This window comes from Heteronotia binoei, chromosome 6 (genome assembly GCF_032191835.1).
Source record: "Heteronotia binoei isolate CCM8104 ecotype False Entrance Well chromosome 6, APGP_CSIRO_Hbin_v1, whole genome shotgun sequence".
NCBI classification, from domain to species: domain Eukaryota; kingdom Metazoa; phylum Chordata; class Lepidosauria; order Squamata; family Gekkonidae; genus Heteronotia; species Heteronotia binoei.
This window is the reverse complement of record NC_083228.1, coordinates 51081664-51100662: the sequence shown is the minus strand read 5'-3', so window position 1 is coordinate 51100662 and position 18999 is coordinate 51081664. Positions and strand designations below refer to the sequence as shown.

The 18999-nt window shown below is 38.2% G+C and overlaps 1 protein-coding gene across 1 annotated transcript in view; it reads right to left on the bottom strand.

Moving 5' to 3' along the window:
* UROS (uroporphyrinogen III synthase) overlaps positions 1-18999 on the bottom strand; it is a 29690-nt gene that overhangs the window by 8626 nt on the left and 2065 nt on the right. The window contains exons 2-6 of the mRNA XM_060241437.1: positions 16089-16168; positions 13077-13160; positions 9157-9253; positions 5602-5676; positions 3783-3857 (exon numbers count right to left, since the gene is read on the bottom strand). Coding sequence (XP_060097420.1) covers positions 3783-3857; positions 5602-5676; positions 9157-9253; positions 13077-13160; positions 16089-16151 — 394 coding nt within the window. The 5' untranslated portion in view covers positions 16152-16168. The remainder of the gene's footprint in view (positions 1-3782; positions 3858-5601; positions 5677-9156; positions 9254-13076; positions 13161-16088; positions 16169-18999) is intronic.

The following is an 18999-nucleotide window of genomic DNA, read 5'->3' as shown; positions in this document are numbered from 1 at the left end:
ACTGAAGTCAATGAATTTAGAAGGGTGTAACACTGTTTAGGACTGCACTGTCAAGCATCGAAGGCATAGGATGCTTAGAAGACTTCCCAGTGCCATCAGGAGCAGCATCAACCTCTTTTCCTGTTGCTAGGGAGTTATCTCAATGATCTGATCTACCCACTTCTTCCCCCTTTGAAAGTGGAAAGTGGGCAGCCCCCTTTCCAGCCCACTCTATTAGGGGGAACTTCCTGGCAAACAATTCTAATCACATTCACACAATATCTTGTAACATGTTTCTGTAATTCACTGCCACATGGATCTGATGATGCCAGCGGGTACCTTCCTGGATGCATCAGTCTGACTACTGTAGGAAAGCAGATGCTAGACCAAGAGGACCCTAATCCAGTTGGACTGATGACTCCCAGAGATGCCTACCTCACACTAGCTGTTTCTTATACTTCCTTTTTTAATCAAAGAAATCACAGAAGGGTATGCTTGGAGCTTGTTTTCTCCTGACTGATTTGGGAGCCTGGAGAGATGGGAGTATGTTTAGTTTATGGCTCCTGTTAAGGCCTCATCCGTTCTGAACGTACTTCTCAAATGCACTCTTGCCTCCCAACCCCAAGCAATGCCTTCTCTTCTAATATTTATGTAGGTACATTTCCCAAACTGAACAATTAGGAGTGATGCACACACAATTTATCAAAACGCATATGCATTGTACTTGTGAGCCAAGCTGCAAAATGCTTGGAATGGTTGCTCCCTGGATTAGGTGACTGGTGTATTGGGAAGATAGGAGGGAGCAACAGGAGAGTTCAAAAAATTATGTTAAATTTCTATTTGAAATTATTTTTTTTAAAAAAAAGTTTCAAGGAAACAGGGAGACTACAACATAGATTAAGCTGTTTATTTTATATGCTAGAAGCACATTCTTGCCTTTTAAACTTAAGCTCCTGAGTTTTCTCTTGGCAAGGGAGACATAGGCTCACTCCAGTAAAATCAAACTGAAGGACCTTATTAGGAGTCAGCCCAGATTTATCAGAATAACCTAATTGCAAACTGGAGTTTTATTAGGCACCACAGACATGCTTGTAATAAATTACAGGAAGCAACAAAGGACTTGAGACAGAATGCAGAGCAGTATTTTGCAAGATAAAAGCAAAATATGTTAATATCAATCCTACCAAGGCCGTTGCTGGTTAATTGAAATGCCAATGTGATATCTGAAAAGCAATGCTAATCCTTTTAGACTTGTGTTTACAAAGGAAGAATGAACAGCAGCTTAATACCTCTGGACAACAGAACAAGCACTATCCATAGCGGTATTTTCTTCCTCCATAACAAAATATGGAGAGGCATTAAATTCCATAAGACCATGAGATCTGTCTTGAGAAAAAAGCAGACGCTACCTATTTAATTAAGAAGTCCACTGATATATTTTCCCAAGTGTCTCAGCCAATGTCAGCACCAAAGGCAGAGAAAACTGGAATAACAAATGTAACTATTTTCAGACTGGTACTATAGTTTGAACATGAAACCACAGATAAGTTTTTCTAAATGGAAACTTAATTCTCTTGCCCTTAAAATTTATGTACAAACAAAAAGGTTAAATTCCACTTGATATAAAATGACTGTTTCCAATTTGTTAAATTCCACTTGATAGAAAATGACTGTTTCTAACTAATTTTGTTTACTATGAAAGGTGTTTTGTATAAACATTAACATTGGACACCATTGCCCACAGCTCATAGGTTTGGGGGGGGGGAGTGTCCAGTATATTTGTTATAAGTATTATTTATTTAATGCATTTATTTAGGTGCATGGCTCATCTCCGCCCTTCCTCCAAGATGCACATAATTCTTCCCTCTTCTGGTTTATGTATGGCATGTGGAGTTAATTGTAAATATTGGTTCATTTCACATTAGAGATTCTGAACATACAGAATGATAAATAAATAAATAAATAAATAAATTTTATTTTTATATCCCGCCCTCCCCCACCAAAAGGCGGGCTCAGGGCGGCTCACAGACATGACTACGTCATGATTCAATTAAAAGCAGATAAACATTATGAATACAATACAATTACATATATAGATTAAAATACATAAAAATAGGTGCTATAATTTCTGGTGTCACAATTACATATTATCAGCTTCAGTTACAACATAAGATGGCTAGAGTTAGAATGATTTTATCAAGTTAGTCTGGTCCTAATTCAAATGCGAGTTGGAAAAGAGAGGTCTTGCAAGCCCTGCGGAACTGGTTCAGGTCCCGCAGGGCTCGCACCCCCTCTGGGAGTTGATTCCACCAGCGCGGGGCCACTAATGAGAAGGCTTGCTCCCGAGTTATCTTCATTCTAGCCTCTCTTGGCCCAGGGATTTGTAGGAGGTTTTGGGAGCTAGATCTTAACGCTCTCCTGGGGATATATGGGGAGAGGCGGTCCCTGAGGTAGGCAGGTCCTCGGCCATATAGGGCTTTAAAGGTAATAACCAGCACCTTATACCGAACGCGGTAGACGACCGGTAGCCAATGCAGATCCCGCAGCACCGGCCGCACATGTTCCCACCTAGGTAGTCCCATCAACAGCCTGGCCGCTGCGTTCTGCACTACCTGAAGTCTTCGCGTTCGGCACAAGGGCAGCCCCATGTAGAGGGCATTGCAGTAGTCTAGTCTTGAGGTGACCGTTGCGTGGATCACAGTTGCTAGGTCGTCGCGTTCCAGGAAGGGAGCCAACTGCCTCGCCCTCTTGAGATAGAAGAAGGCGGATCTTGCGGTGGTAGCTATCTGGGCCTCCATTGATAGCGAGGATTCCAGTAGCACCCCCAGGCTCTTGACCCTGCGCACTGGTGTCAGTGGCGCACCGTCAAAAGCTGGCAGAGTAATCTCCCCCCCCGGTCCGTCCCGACCCACGCAAAGGACCTCAGTCTTCGTTGGATTCAACTTCAGCCCGCTCAGCCTGAGCCAGTCAGCCACGGCCTGTAACGCCCGGTCCAAATTTGTAGGGACATCACCAGTCCGGCCTTCCATCAATAGATAGAGCCTTCCATCAATAGATCACAGAAAGCTGCCAGGGTTAAATTAAGACATTTTGAATATTCCTTTAATATGCATGTAAAATTTATTTTATTGTATCCTGATGGTTTGTATACTGTTTATTGCCTTATGTGACATTTTATCCATGAGTATTTAAGTTCTGGTCTTTAACTGCAATAAAGCCGAACTGAACTGAAGACATTTTGAAGCCCTGAACAATGTCAAGTTTAAAAGGCCTCATAACACTGCCCCCCCCCTTTCTCTAATTTTCTACTGAACTTTTTTGAATTGAGAAGCCACTCATAATCTGAGTCTCTAACTGCATCTTAATTAGCTTGTGCAGAAATCCAGCTCAGGAAGTTGCCTTATAACTGTTGATGTAATCTGGCAGTGGCTTTTTAGGGGCTCAGATTGAGAGAGATCTTTCCTGACCCTGAGAAATTTACTCTGAGCTGGTGTTCTCATGTTTGGCAAAAGAAGAAACTGGGAATTTAAAAAATTCCCCACTGACCATGCACTTCCCTGGATTTGTACCACAATATATACAGGAAAGAATTCATCTCCTGCACTTCTTTTACCTATGAAGCTGTTTACTAACTGTGCACTGGAGTATATACTGATAACAGCAATAGAGCCATGACCCTTTGCAGATTATCTACATATTTCTCTAACGGTTTCTTCAAACAGGCAAACAGTATATCTTAGGCCTGTAAAAAGTCAAATGTAGTAGGTTTAAAAACAGTAGATCCAAAATGTGTGCCCACTTACGGGAACAAATGTATCCTGCCAGTTTTTCAGCATTTCCACAGTTTTCTCCTTGTGGTACAAGGCCAATTTCACCTACTAAAAGAAAATGAGAAAAGGAACAACTTTAGGGGGTGACAAAAAGTTCTACTGAGGCAGCATGCAGATTTAGTTTATATAACCATTTTCTGGTAACTAGCTAAAAGTCTGAATGGCTTGGCACCTAAAAGCCAATAAAGTAGGTGCCAGGTGAGCTGTTCCAGATTACTCATGTTAGGCCTGATTCAGGTATAGGTATGCACTTCCAACAGTATTAGAGAAACTCTGCTTCCATTTCAAGCTTTTTATTTAAGCATGACCATTGCATTCTTAATATTAACTAAATCAACAAAACATTACAGGACCTATCATTCTACACAGATTATTAAAGGAGAGCAATTACACATAAAAGTTTCTTACCCAAAAGTAAACTGGTCACAGGCAAGGAGCCCCTTCTGAGACAAAGTTCTCAATCAACTGAGCTTCCCCTGTTTATAGGATTTTAACATGATCTCCTAACAATAGCTAATAGTCCCTTACTCATTATAACTCCAAACATCATAGAAAGTTATCTATACATGAAAAATCTTATATATAGATTTTTTGTTCTTCTCCCATAAAACTAAAAGGACTTCAATGAAGTTGTCAGAAAAGGACAGAAAAAGGAAGCACTATTCAAAAAGAAAAATCTGGTCCATGGTTTTATTCTGTCACCATAGGACACTCTGATTCCAATATGTCTAATAAGCAGGTCTCATTTTGGGCAGGTGCTCCCAGGAGCAGAGCTCCAGAACCTCTAAATTTTATTGTGCTCTTTCTTTCTTGCCGTCACCCTCCCCTCCCCCCCAAAAAACCTTGCTTCTGGGCTCCATTGTTCAAACTCCTTTGAGAATTTTGCTGAAGTCTAAAATTTGACAAAATTTTCTAATATTTCCCACCACAAAAAATAGGAAAATAACCAAAACATATAAAACAGACAGATGGAAATCATCATGCCACTGTGGCCACAAAGTAGAAAGTAATTTTAAAATATGATGGGAGTAAGGCTTAAATAAGACAACTATAATTCAAGAAGCATTTTAAGGTAGATGCTGAGCTGATATAATTTAGTACACCTTCTAGTGATGTCATGGGTGTGTGGCATATGCTAATGAACTATGCAAATGGGTTGTGCTTATGAGCTCCAGCACCTCTTTTTCTACTAAATGACCCCTGCTAATATGTGTGGCCACACTTTCAAATGAGAGCATGTGGCCATGTGAGCTGCATATAAAAGATTCAGTTTAGATTAATAAGCAGCACAGATAAGGAAAGTCCCTTTTTTCCAGGTAACAGCATTGGGGTGGGGGGGGTTATGGAGGTAAATGAGGCTCAGAAGGGAGTCTTGAGCAAAAATAGGCTTAGAAGTCCTGTCTTCAAATTATTTTGTCTAATGTTTGGCTGAATTTGGCAGACATCCTCCATGACATTTAAGTTAACAAGATCTGTGGTTCTTGAAACAGTACAATAGTCATACAGCAGTTTCACTATGTACAGCACTGATAATAAACATCTCCATATTATTAAAGCAGTTAATATTGCTTTATATTACTGCAGTTTATACTGGACAAGAAATACCCCAAGTTGTACTGAAGCATTAAGGAGTAAATATTAAGGAACAGACTCTGCTGTTGAAAAACTACACTAGCAAAGAGGATTTTCCTTCATGCAACAAAATAATCATATATATTTGTTGTAAACTACAGTCCTGGGTACAATTTTTAGAAAGACTTCCTATAAAATATGCTTTTAAAATGTAGCTTACCTAGCCCAGCAGTAGCTTTTCCTACGACATAAGCTGGTTTGGTATTCCATTTTTCTTCCAGAGAATTTTTCCAATCTGTAAAATGTTAAATTATGTGTAAGCATTTGATAATAAGTGTACAAATAGCTGAAATGCCTGTTTGGGCAGAACTTCAAAAGACTGTTTTACAGAGAAAAAGTGTGAGCACTCAACAAAATAGGAATGGGTAATGCTACAGTATAAATGTCAGTGATTATACAAACCGAATAAAAGTGCAATTTTGTTCACAAATTGTTGGGTTTTTTTAAAAAAGCTATCTTCTATTCTTCAAAAACATTTGGCAGGAAATGTGCTATTTTCAGCTACTTGTGCAAAGCAACGTCCATAAAGCACAATTGAACATTATAAACCCCAATTTTCACACACATTTATGTTTTGTTAGTGACTGACTAAAAAGAACTAAAATGTTCAGGAAGGAAAAAAAGAAACTTGAGTATTAAATGGTCAACAGAACTAATTGTCCTTTGAGCAAATCACAGACATCCAAACTGTGTAGCTGCTGGCATAAATAAATGCAGGAAGATGTCAAAGTTCAAAAATATACCCTGGTGTACAATACTCAAAATCATTACCAAGATCAGCTCATCATATAAGACAAACATGTAAACTGAGCATTCTTAGACTTTTTTTTTTTTTTTAATAAAAATTTTTATTGTTATGTATTCCACCACCAATCCACCTCTGTGAGAGTCCCAGGCCATAGATACATTATAATATTCCATAAATTTATAACTATTAACATTTCGTCCAAATACAACTCCGTCACTCTATTTAAACATCTTATCCATTCATTTTCTTATTAACCAACCAATCGTCTTAAATTGTTTAAACTTTTCCAAATATCTCACCATCTTCCTAAACCACCCCTCCTCCTGTTCCCTAACCTTTAATCCATTCATTCTTCGTATCTTCATCGTTAAATACTCCAAAATAATTATATTATTCATTCTATCCCTCCAGTGATTAATTGTCAATTCCTCAGCTTCTTTCCAATTCCTTGCTATCACTTGTCTTGCTGCTACTAACATCAAATTAATCCATTTACTATCCTCTTTTGATCTTAATCCCACACCATCCAAATTAATAATTGCCATTGCTTTGGATATACTTATTTTCCATCCCATAATCTTTGTCATCTCTATGCCAACCTGCATCCAGAATTTTTTCACTAAGGGACAATCCCACCACATGTGACTGAAAGTTCCAATTTCTCCACATTTCCTCCAACAATTTTTACTCCCTGATTTAGAAATATAATACATCTTAATGGGTGTATAATACCATTTCTGTATCATCTTCAATCCCTGCTCCTGCACTAACCTAGATGTTGTAACAAAGGGAGGTAATCTAAACATCCTCTCCCAATCTTCATCTAAAATTTTATCTCCAATATCTGTTTCCCAATGTTCCTTCAAACATTCTCTCGGGGATTTCCCTGTACCTAATAAAATCTTATACAATTTTGAAACTATTTTTGACTTATCTTCTCTATACTCTTTCACCAATTTTTCAAAGGGAGTATTAATTCTTTTACCAATATTTTTAAGTTCTTCCTCCTTCAGCAATGAGGAGATTTGACTTTTTAACAACCAATTAATATTATTCAAAATATTATACTCCTCTTTCTTCACCCCATCAGTACCCCAAACCTCTTTCAATTCTTGAATCGTAATCCTCTTCAGTTTATCTCCTACTTCCTTTGACAGCGATCCCCTTAATGGAGCAAATTTATCATAGTACCACATTTTAATAATAGATGATATCTCCGGAGCGAGTTCTTTCTTCCACTTCTCCCATACCCTACTGGGCCCTATAAAGGTTGATAATTTATCACCTATCTTCTTCCTCCTTTTCGTTCTATCAAATAAACTTTCCTTTCCTCCTACTACCTCTAAATTTTCCTTTTCTATCCCGTTTAGCTCTTCTCCTAACTCTCCCTCCAACCAAATCATTAAGTGCCTTAATTGATATGCATCATAATAGTAAATTATATTGGGAATCCCCCATCCCCCATCTTTAATACCATAATATCTATACCTATTGGCTGTCCTTGGTTTCTTTGATGCAAAAACAAATCTATCTATATCTCCTTGCCATCTCTTCAGTACATATTCTGGTATATGCCAAGGCAATACATAAAATAAATAAGTCAACCTAGGAACTAGAAACATTTTAACCATGGCATTCCTTGTACTAATTGACTCCTTCCTCTTCCTCCAGTCTCTCATTTTAACTTGAATTCCACTCCAGATTTTTTTATAATTATACTCAAATATTTTTTTAATATTCCTAGGAATATTAACCCCTAAATATTTCACCATTTTATTTGCTATGGGAATACCCAAAATTTTTGAAGCTGCTAATTGTAACCCTAGTTTTACATTAACACACATCATTGAAGATTTTGAAAAATTCACTTTTAACCCTGACACTTCCTCAAATTCCTGTAGTATCTTTTTTAAAGGTGCCACTGCGGGCTCCACATCCTTAATTGTCACCATCATGTCATCTGCATACATTGTTAAGAGATTCCCATCTATTTTCCCTTTCCCTGGAACTTCAAAGCCTATAATTCTTTTATCCTTTTTTAATTTATTCACTAACGGTTCCAATGCTAAAATAAATAACAAGGTACAAGGCCAATTTCACCTACTAAAAGAAAATGAGAAAAGGAACAACTTTAGGGGGTGACAAAAAGTTCTACTGAGGCAGCATGCAGATTTAGTTTATATAACCATTTTCTGGTAACTAGCTAAAAGTCTGAATGGCTTGGCACCTAAAAGCCAATAAAGTAGGTGCCAGGTGAGCTGTTCCAGATTACTCATGTTAGGCCTGATTCAGGTATAGGTATGCACTTCCAACAGTATTCTTAGACATAAAAAATATACTTTTCTTCATTTCAAACAATGTTAGTTACAGCATCTTTATATAAAAAACAAGTGATTACGGTAAGTGGCAACAAATTCAGCAAACCTTCCAGTATGCTGATTTTCAGTAAGAGATACCATAGCCCAAGGAGAACTTAATTTATTCTAACCAGAAACTTGGAACTGTGAACATGCCTTTAAGGAAAAGGCACTATTTTACTTCTTGTTATTCTACAGTAAAATGTCACTTCAACAATCAGTTTCAAGGTGAACTTGGGTGGGTGCTCTATATGAATGAAATATTTCTGCTGAAAACCTGTAATGTGTACAGGTCTTTAAAATGGCCATAAACAGTTCTGGAAAGAAAAACATAAAGGAAAAGATAACGAAGTCTGCCATCATTTAAGTCTGGCATCATGCTACCACCACATTTAAATCCCACAGAGAAATATTTGGTACAAAGCCTTGAAAGATATCTGATCCAGTGATCATCTAATGCGCTAGAATAACAAAGATATCTTTCTCCTAAACTTTTAATTGTTCAAACAGTTTTCCATCCATAACTGTTTAATTTGGGCAAATTCATGTTTCAAATAATACATATCACACAAGAGAAATGATAAACAATCCACTAGTTTCCAGTTCTTACCTTCTTTTTTACCATTATCTCCCAGACATAACTTGAGTGCTTCTATGGCTCTTGGACTGGTAAAAATTAGCCCACGATATTGTTCGGGATGAGAAAGCTATTTCCCAATTAAAATTGGAAAACAATGTAGATTAAAATATAAAATACAATAAGAAAGCCCAAAGCAGGGGATATCAGTGCCTTTAACCTTGTTTACATGAAATCCCTAATGCACACAACCCTGTATATGGATATCAGAAAGCTGATCTACTACTGACATGACCTTAGATTGATAAAGCTGACCCAGGAAGGTAAAAAATATGTCCTTGATAGAAATACAGGAATCTGGAACTTAGAACCACTTAGTGTGAACTAACCAATAAAAAGGTTGTCTCAAGAGCTGTTACATTCTACTACCTATGAAGTAAAAACGATACATAAGTGGGAATACTGAACTGTGTGAGTGATATCAAGACCCATTTGTATAAAATAATGACTAGTTCATTTTTACTTCATTCTCTGAGATTGTCTTTTACATAAACTATCTGCACATTTCTTGGATTCTCTGACTGTATACCTGTATGTGTGATCTTTCATAAGGAAGAAATCTTGTACTATAAATTGAGCAGCCTGAAGGAACCCTTGGACAATAGCATATTGTCAGAAAAGCAACACAATAACCTCACTACTTTCCCCACATCCAAATGGAAATAAAAAAAAATGTTAACTCTTTCTGCATAAAATTAGTAAAATACACAATGAAATCTCTAACAATCAGAGAGCCAGTTTGGTGTAGTGGTTAAGTGCATCGACTCTTATCTGGGAAACCAGGTTTGATTTCCCATTCCTCCACATGCACCTGCTGATGGGATTTTGGGCCAGCCACAAGTTATCAGAGCTGTTCTGCTCAAGAGCAGTTTCTGTCAGAGCTCTCTGAGCCCTACCTACCTTGCAGGGTGTCCATTGTGGGGAGGGTAAGGGAAAGGGGATTGTAAGCTGCTTTGAGACTCCTTCGGGTAGGGTGTTTTTACATTCAGTTTGATCCAGAGTTTTAGAGTCTTCACATCGCCTGCCACTGTTCCATTTTAATTATTTTCCTTTTACATTTAAGCGTTTCAATTGGGGGGGGGGGCTGTCTCTGATCAGAAGGCAGCTGGAATACCAGTGCTTAGTTAAATGTATACGATTGCTTGGAAATCATGTCAACACTGCAAAAACAATACAAATTTAAATTACTAGATGAGGCAAACAATGATATGTAAAAATTTCAAGTGCTGTCAGTTCAAGTATTGAACCTTGTGGCTTTTGGAGGAGTCTTTTAAAACGCATTAAAACTTCTACAATACAACTTCGAAACGCATGTAGAGAAAAGACCAGATCAAAACTAGTGTTGAGAATAACGTTGCAGCAGCAGCTCCGAAACTCATTCAACAAAACAAATGTAGATGCTTCGGCAGCAACAATGCAAAACAGTTATTAGAACATTAGGTAATGTAAAAGGTGAGTTTCCAATGCAGTGATAGAGATTCACAAACTGTCAGTGTAAAAACACCCGTAGTGAAGGGTGGGGTATAAATCCAATCTCCTCCTCCATTTCCTCTTTCTCCTCTTCTTCTTCTACCACTACCTACTCATCTAAGGCATTGGCTCCAGTAGTGCCTGTTTCAAGTTGTGAGTGACTTGCCAATCAGAAGTTTGTCCTTTTTCCTGAAACATGTGGTAGGTGCCACACTGGAGAACAGTACAGGTGGCTCCTCAGTGACTGAATATCACTTAAGTAATCAACAAGTGTTTACAACTCTAAAATGAAAACCTCATAATAAGTAAATTTACCACATATGAAGGATTTAAGCTTTATGTTTTTAAAAGAGGTTTGCTAAACAATCTCTTTACAGCGCAAATGTGCAAACAGCATCATACTGGTCCCCTAAGGGAGCCATACTTGTCTTCAGCTGAGGGCATAATCAGATGTACAGTTTTGTACGTGCTCTTTGGCATTTTTCCTGCATCTGGGACATTTCAATTTTGTAGGTGCAGGCATGGTGACTGTGCAAGAGCAAAGCTTGTGCTAATAAGCTGCTCCAGAGTAACTTCCAGGAAATTTAGAAAATGCACTGTAAAGACAAATAAAGCATTTTGGTAGGAAAGATGCATCAGCTTTTATATATCCTCATTTAATTTGTGGTTAACGGCTCCATCTGCAAGGTCTTACTCTGCTAGAAATGAGTTTAACACCACAATTACTCAAATGTATAAAGAGTTTCAATTTTAAAGGCCTTTGCTCTTTAGGAAGCAAGGAGTTTCTGTGCAGGATCATCCATCACAACTTGGGCTATTTGTCATTAAGCCTAAAACTATTTAAACCTCTCTCTCTGAGTGACTGACAGGCTCCACAAGGTTATCTATCTCATAAGCTCTTAAGCATGTTGAAAAAGCTGCTCTTCTACAGACAAGATTAAGTGACAAACCTAGGCCAGCGTAAAAACTCCAAAGCAAGAAAAAACAAACAATCAACCAAACCATTCCTACAGCGCCCAGCACAGTAAAAATAAACCCTTACCTTCCTAAGCAGACTTATACAATTCTAAATCCATTGACTTCAAGGGATTAGAAGGCAGTAACTCTATTTAGAATGGTAATACTTGGCATTCTAAGCATGGGCAACTGGAAAGTAAGTTTTACCAACATTAATTGGTGGTACTTACAATTAAGCTGTGAAAGAAACAGTGACAGAAAGAAAGACAGTTCTGTACACCATTAATTAACTGGATGCCACATGTAAAAGTCTCAAACAATTTAACAAAATAATGTTTTATTGTACACAATTATCAATTTTGCTCCCACAAAATAATAAAGGCAAGGTTTTTAGATTTTTGTGTGTGTGTATACACACACACACAAATATAAGGAGTTGTTGGTAAATTATGCTTCACGGGATTGGGTTGTCATCTTTGTATATTAGATTGTGATTTTAATGTGGATAAGTTTTAATCCTGCTTATATATTTTTTTATTGTTATGACTATATTGTACCCTGTCCTGAGCCCATCCATGGGAAGGGCAAGCTAAAAACAGAATAAATAAAATCAAATAATTTGAGAGAGAACCAACGGCAGCTTTCCCTTCAAATCTCTTGTCAAAACCCATTTCCATTGTATTCTTTTACTTACATCCTTAAGCCAGTTTGGTGTAGTGGTTAAGTGTGCAGACTCTTATCCGGGAGAACCAGGTTTGATTCCCCACTCCTCCACTTGCACCTGCTGGCATGGCCTTGGGTCAGCCATAGCTCTGGCAGAGGTTGTCCTTGAAAGGGCAGCTGCTGTGAGAGTCCTCTCAGCCCCACCCACCTCACAGGGTGTCTGTTGTGGGGGAGGGAGATAAAGGAGATTGTGAGCCACTCTGAGACTCTTGAGTGGAGGGTGGAATATAAATCCAATGTTGTCGTCTTCTTAATCCCCACTGAAGATTGTAACCTAGCTTTAGGAACAACAACTGCATTTGCCTATATTCACTTCCTCTCAGCCCATCTCTACCTCCCCTCCCTCATGTTCTGTCTTAGATTGTAAGCTTCTAAAAGGCAGGGATCTATCTATTTTAACTTATGTAGCTGTATGAGGACTGCACTGAAAAATTATTACTATTAACACACGTCCACATTTCTCCATGATCTTAGGTAGGATCTCAGTTCTGTTGGCAGTCCTGCCACTAAGCAAAATCTCCAGAAAAGTGAGCTAAAGCATCCACCACCAAATGCACCCCTGTGCACTGAACACAGCTTGTGGACTGAACTGCCATAGGTTGAAATAGCCAATAAACTATAAACTATTTTGTAGCAAGGAAATGTAAGCCCCTAATCAAATAAGGAGCAAATAAAGGAGTAAAAGAATAAAAAGCATAATCTTTGCAAGATAGGCATTAGCAGAAAGTGAGTAAAATGCTTACTTTTTCAAAGAGAGCTTGAAGGGAAATAAATTCAAATGCTAAAACTGGGATCAAAGTCGGTTCAAGTCCATGTAAGCCTAGTTCCTATGAATAAAAATGTAGTTTTATGATAAGTGACTAGAACTGGTTCTCTCAAGTTTAAAATAATTATGACGTTTTCTTAAATCCGCCAGACAACATGATTTAAAACATGACTTGGAGAAGCAAAGCTAATACACACATTTTATTTAAGATTAATTTATATTATTTATAGTCTGTCTTTCTCACTGAAGGGAACACTCAAGACAAGTCAATACAGGCAACAGAATGGCACATCCACTAAGTAATGTAATAAGACTAGAACTGCAGAAATCTGAAACCAAGCAGAAATCTGAGAAAAAGCTAAAATAAAGCATAAGTATTTACATGCTGTGTTAAATAATGTAGAGATTACATAGTAGGATAATGCAGGAACAGACAGTACATCCTATACACAGTGATATAATACACAGTCCCCTCCCCCTTTTTAAAGCATCTTTTTGAACTTTTCTATTGTAGTATAACCCTATTACCTATGTAAAAAAGCCCTCTTGAATAATTCAGGTTTTTATAGTTTGCAGACTGTTGGGGAACAGGAGTTCATCACGAAGCCCAGGGAGTTTTTTGTAGCAGGAGCTCCTATGTTAGGCCACACACTCCTGATAAGCTTACAGGGTTCTTAGTTTACTACTGTAAACTCTTGAAGGACTGGCTACATCAGGCAGGGGTGTATGGCCTAATATGCAAAAGAGTTCCTGCTACAAAAAAAGCCCTGACAAAGCCCATTCCATAGGGTTGATCCTGATCATTTGCAGGGTGGCACCTTAGAAGGCCCTATTTAGGTGAGCAAAGCAGCTATGATTGAGCATATGGGGAGAGGCACTTTCACAGATATGAGGGCTCAAGAACATGAAGCGCTTTGCATGTGATAGCCAATGCGCCTTGAATACAACCTAGTAACTGACGGGCAGCTAACAGAGTGACTGTAGAATGGGACTATAATGCATGTTTGTCCTAGCTTCTGATAGTAGCTGAGCTATGGCATTCTGCACCAATTGGAGCCTCTGAGCTGACTTTGACCTATGTGGAGTGCATTACAATACAGCATAGGAGACTTGTGTGGAGTGCATGACGGTAGTCCAGACTCAAGGTAACCATGGTGTGGATCTTGCCCAGATCAATGAGATTAAGGTAAAAGACCATCTTTGGAGCTGAGATGGAAGAAAGCAATTTTTTACAGATGCATCAGCTTGTTTCCTCAGCAGTAATGCTGGATCTGGTATGATCCCTAAGCTTTTGCCCAAGTCAGCAAGGGTCAGCTGAACCCTTTCAAAGATGGGAAGTACAATGTCCTTCAAGATATCTGCCTTCCCAACCAGCATTAGCTCTTTCTTGTCAGAATTTAGTTTCAATTTGTTCACCTTTAGCCATTTAACTACAATAGACAGGACGTGATTAAGGGCTACCTCAACATCAGGAGACATGGATAAGGACATACAGAACTGGGTGTTTGCAGAATACTGATGACAGTCACCCCCAAACTGTAAATGATCTGTCCTAAAGGATTTATGTAGAAGTTGAATAACATGGAGGATAGGACTGCACCTTGTAGAACCCCACAGCTTACATTGGGAAGATAACTGATCTCCAAAAGCAACTCTTTGAGCTCAGTCTATGGGGAATAATTTGAATCAATCTAAAAAATATCCCAATACCTACTTCTGCCTCCAAAATACCTTGACAAGATGGCATGATCTACTGTATCAAAGGCTGCAAATAAACCCACTAGGAGCAACAAAGAAATGAGGCTTTCATCTATGTTCAGACAGAAGTAATCAACTAAAGCTCCCAGGACCATCTCTTTCCCATAGCCTGGCTTGAAGCCAGACTAAAAATGGTCCACAGATATTCCATTATCTGTGATATGGTCCACAGATCTGTGACTCAACCACCATCTAGAGAAATTTCTGCATTAACCCAAAGTCCAAACTATACAAACACACACACACAAAAATAGGAACTTGCACAGCCAACACCAAAGTCAAGGTTATCCTGCATGTTACTCCTCTACATAAATGAACTGATCTGTATACAGCATAGATACATCAGACTTCAGCCTTGAGACTCTCAAAGCATTAAATTAACCTAAGGACAATATTTTAAGATACTGATGTGACATCATACAATGATCAGTAAATACCCATTAAAAACTCTTTTAAAAGTTGTACTGGGAAACCTTATAATAAAATCAGAATAAAAACACATTCATTAAATCAACATCTATAACACATGCAACACTATGCTAAATAGCAAACACCAGATTAAAAACTATGTCTCAAACTTCCTGAAACTCAATAAAGATTGAAATTCCATAGGGAGGTTTGTAAACACTAAGGTGGCCCCACTCCCACCCATCTCACGTCAGAAGATCAAGTGGATGGTTTACTTAAAGGTCTACTCAACCTTTAAGATGAATTCGGGACGGTGCTCTAGAATGGTTGCTTCCAAACTAGATACTCTTCTGTGAAACTCCAGCTGTATCTGATGTGTGTGTGTGGTGGGGGGTGGTGGTCATGCATTACTTGTCAATTTTTTGCAAATAGCTCCTACCAGGCTGGGGAGCATTTGTTTTCTCCTATGAAATGAGACTAACAACCACCTAAATTACAAAAGCATTGAACACATGAAATTTGCAAGCATAACACTCTTGAAGGCTCTGTTTTCTAACCTTCAGCACTACCTACAACCTGAGTCTTTAAAATTTGCTTCCAGAGAGGTAGGTGGAAGAGAGCACACATAATCCACACAGTGCTCACCCTAACATTGGCTGTACTGTTTTTTGATAATGCAAAGGTCCTTAAATTATGGTCTGTGTGCCATTAGTAGATTGTTACCCTGCTTGAAGAGTTCACTGAATGTAGAGTGTTGAACCAGACTTCAAGTTTAAAATGTATTGAAAATACAAATGCATAAATCCTTTCTAAGGTTACTTACTTTTACATATGGATCTGGTCCATTTTCATTTTCTTTAGGCTCTTTCAGCAACAGAACTTTCATTGTTTACTGGAAACTTGCTAAGAATGCAGAAATACAACACAGAAATATATCTAAATTAGATCTAGAGGACTCCTCTGTACAATCGCTTTACTAGTTGAGCTTCACAAGAAAGAAGATAATTAACAGTGGTATTGAAGTGTAGCTGGTCATACAATGAGTAAGCAGTTTAATGGGAATTCTCTGGAAGCCAGCATGTACCCTGATAAGGCCAGCAAGATGTGTGTTGGCTTTAAATGATATGGCTCAGAAAAGAGATAAAACAGAGAGAAAGGCATTCATTTTGCTTTTTATTTTTTCATAATGTACCAAAATATACTGAGAACACTTCTTAAAACTTTGCCAAATATAATATAAAAACCAGTTTATCTGTTAAAAGAAATGTATTCTGACACATCTGTTATTTAAAGCATTTACATGCGGGCTCCCAAGGAAAGTCACCCTCAAGCTGTTTTGTCACCCTGCATAAAAGAGAGAAGGTTAAACCTGTCAGGAGCTTCAGAGTTTTCCCAGTTCTATTTCAGTGAACAACAATTTTAAAGTATTCTGTAGGACCAGCAGCTCTTAAGAACCATCAAGAAGTGTCTCTCTTTTTTGAAGAACCCATAAAATCCAAATTAAATAAGAATCCACATTTGTAATTATTAGGTGTGTCATTCATACAATGTAACTGCAGTATACCAAGCAAGGCAACAAAAATTCTAACACAGCTCAGCACCACAAAGAAAATCCAAAATGTCCCATTCCCTCTCCCCTTCAGAAAAACTGATATCTGCATGATGCAGACCAAATTAAAACACAACAGCACAGTTTTCTCACAAAGTTACATAGCTTCAGAATGTACATGGGAGATCACTTCCTTTGAAAAGTTCCCATGTTAAAAGCTCCCTGAACATGGAAAGCTTACACCATCAAGATAAAGGCTCGGCTAGAAGTCTCTTCCCTGAAATACATGTTTTCCACAACTAGACAGATTTTGACATGAGCACTGCTCTAAAATAAGTAAAATTCCAGATGTGTTGCACTACTATGCATGTGACCATTTGTTTCAAAAAGCTGCTGCTTTAACAAGTCATGACCAGCCAAGCTCCACAGTTGCAGCAACATTGGGAGACATGAAAATAGCCCTAAATGTTCAGAAATGTCACTGTCAATAATGCTAGCCAGCTCTGAGTCCTGGTAGCCTGTTAAATTGTACACAAACTTCTCTTTTGTGTAGTTTATTAAACCAAATACTGAAAACAAAAATAAATTTCAGGATAAATATAGGCTCTCTCAATATCCCCATACCCAGCATTTCAAGTACCCGTTATTTCAGAAGCAAATTATTTGTTGCACATAAAAAATACAGAGAAAAGTCATATTAGTGCAGAGATGAGCCTGAAACTTATAATTATTTCAAAAAGTAAACTTCTCTATTCAAAATGCTATTGTTTTAAAACTAGCACTTAAAAAACATTTTTGGAATTGGAAGAATTCTGTAATAATTTTACAAGCATATCTACTGTCAGGTACTGCTGCAACTTAAGAAGAAGACAAGACAGGTAAAGAACTTGGGAAGCTGATTCTTCTTAAAAAATGGCAATACTGGCAACTGAAAATGCTAGCACCTTATGACTGTATCCAACCTTTCATTAAACTGTAATTTTAAGCAACAGGCATATTATGTTCACACTCTCCCCCTGGGTATACAGAACAACACCTCTAGTTTTGAGAACCTTAACCCTGCTTTGTAGGAATCAAACTCCAATTCACCCAGGACATCATGGGAACTGGGGTTTGTCTCAAGGCTTCTCAAACCTTCAGGTGGCAAAAGTCAAAAGTGTCAGAGCCAGTGTGGTATAGTGGTTAGAGTCTCAGACAGGATTTGGAAGACCTACATTCAAATCTCCATTCTGCTACGGAAGCTGGTGAGGTCAGTCACTGGGCCAGTCTTGTCTCTCAACCTAATCTACTTTACAGGATGGTAGTAAGGATAAAATGCAGAAGAGGAGACAGACAGAAGGGTCAGATAACCCTTCTTTCTTTATGTATCTCTTGTATATCATTATCCTGTTTCTTAAAATAAAACAAATATTAATAATTTTAAAAATGGAAGAGAGGAGAATGATGAGGGGTCTGGAAACCAAGTCCTATGAGGAAAGGTTGAAGGAGCTGGGCATATTTAGCCTGGACAGGAGGCGGATGAGAGGTGGTATGATCATTATCTTCAAGTACTTGAAGGGCTGTCCTATTGAGGATGGTGTGGAATTGTTTTCTGTGATCCCGGAAAGTAGGACCAGAACCAATGGGTTGTAATTAAATCAAAAGAGTTTCCGGCTCAACATTAGAAAACTTTCTGACTGTTAGAGAAATTCCTCAGTGGAACAGGCTTCCTCAGGAGGTCATGGGCTCTCCTTTCTTGGAGGTTTTTAAACAGAGGCTAGCTGGCCATCTGACAGCAATGAAGATCCTGTGAATTTGGGGTAGGTATTTGTGGGTTTCCCGCATTGTGCAGGGGGTTGGACTAGATGACCCTGGAGGTCCCTTCCAACTCTGATTCTATGATTCTATGTAAACTGCTTTGAGAAAGGCAAGGTATAAAGAAAATACAAAAATAAAAGTCAACTTAATTTCAGCCTGCTGTGACAGGCAAATGCAATCTAACTGTACAGTTCTTGAGTCCAAATATGTGATGGTGACATTCAGAAATTTGAACTATTTTTCTATGAATTACAATTTAGTTTTCAGTACATATTGTTTTAAAAAACCCTGATGTACATTTCACAAGAACTATTGTCCAAATAACTTGGTACCCGCTAATTCCAAAAGTAGCTTATAGGGTTTTTTATCTTAAATTATTTGCATATTT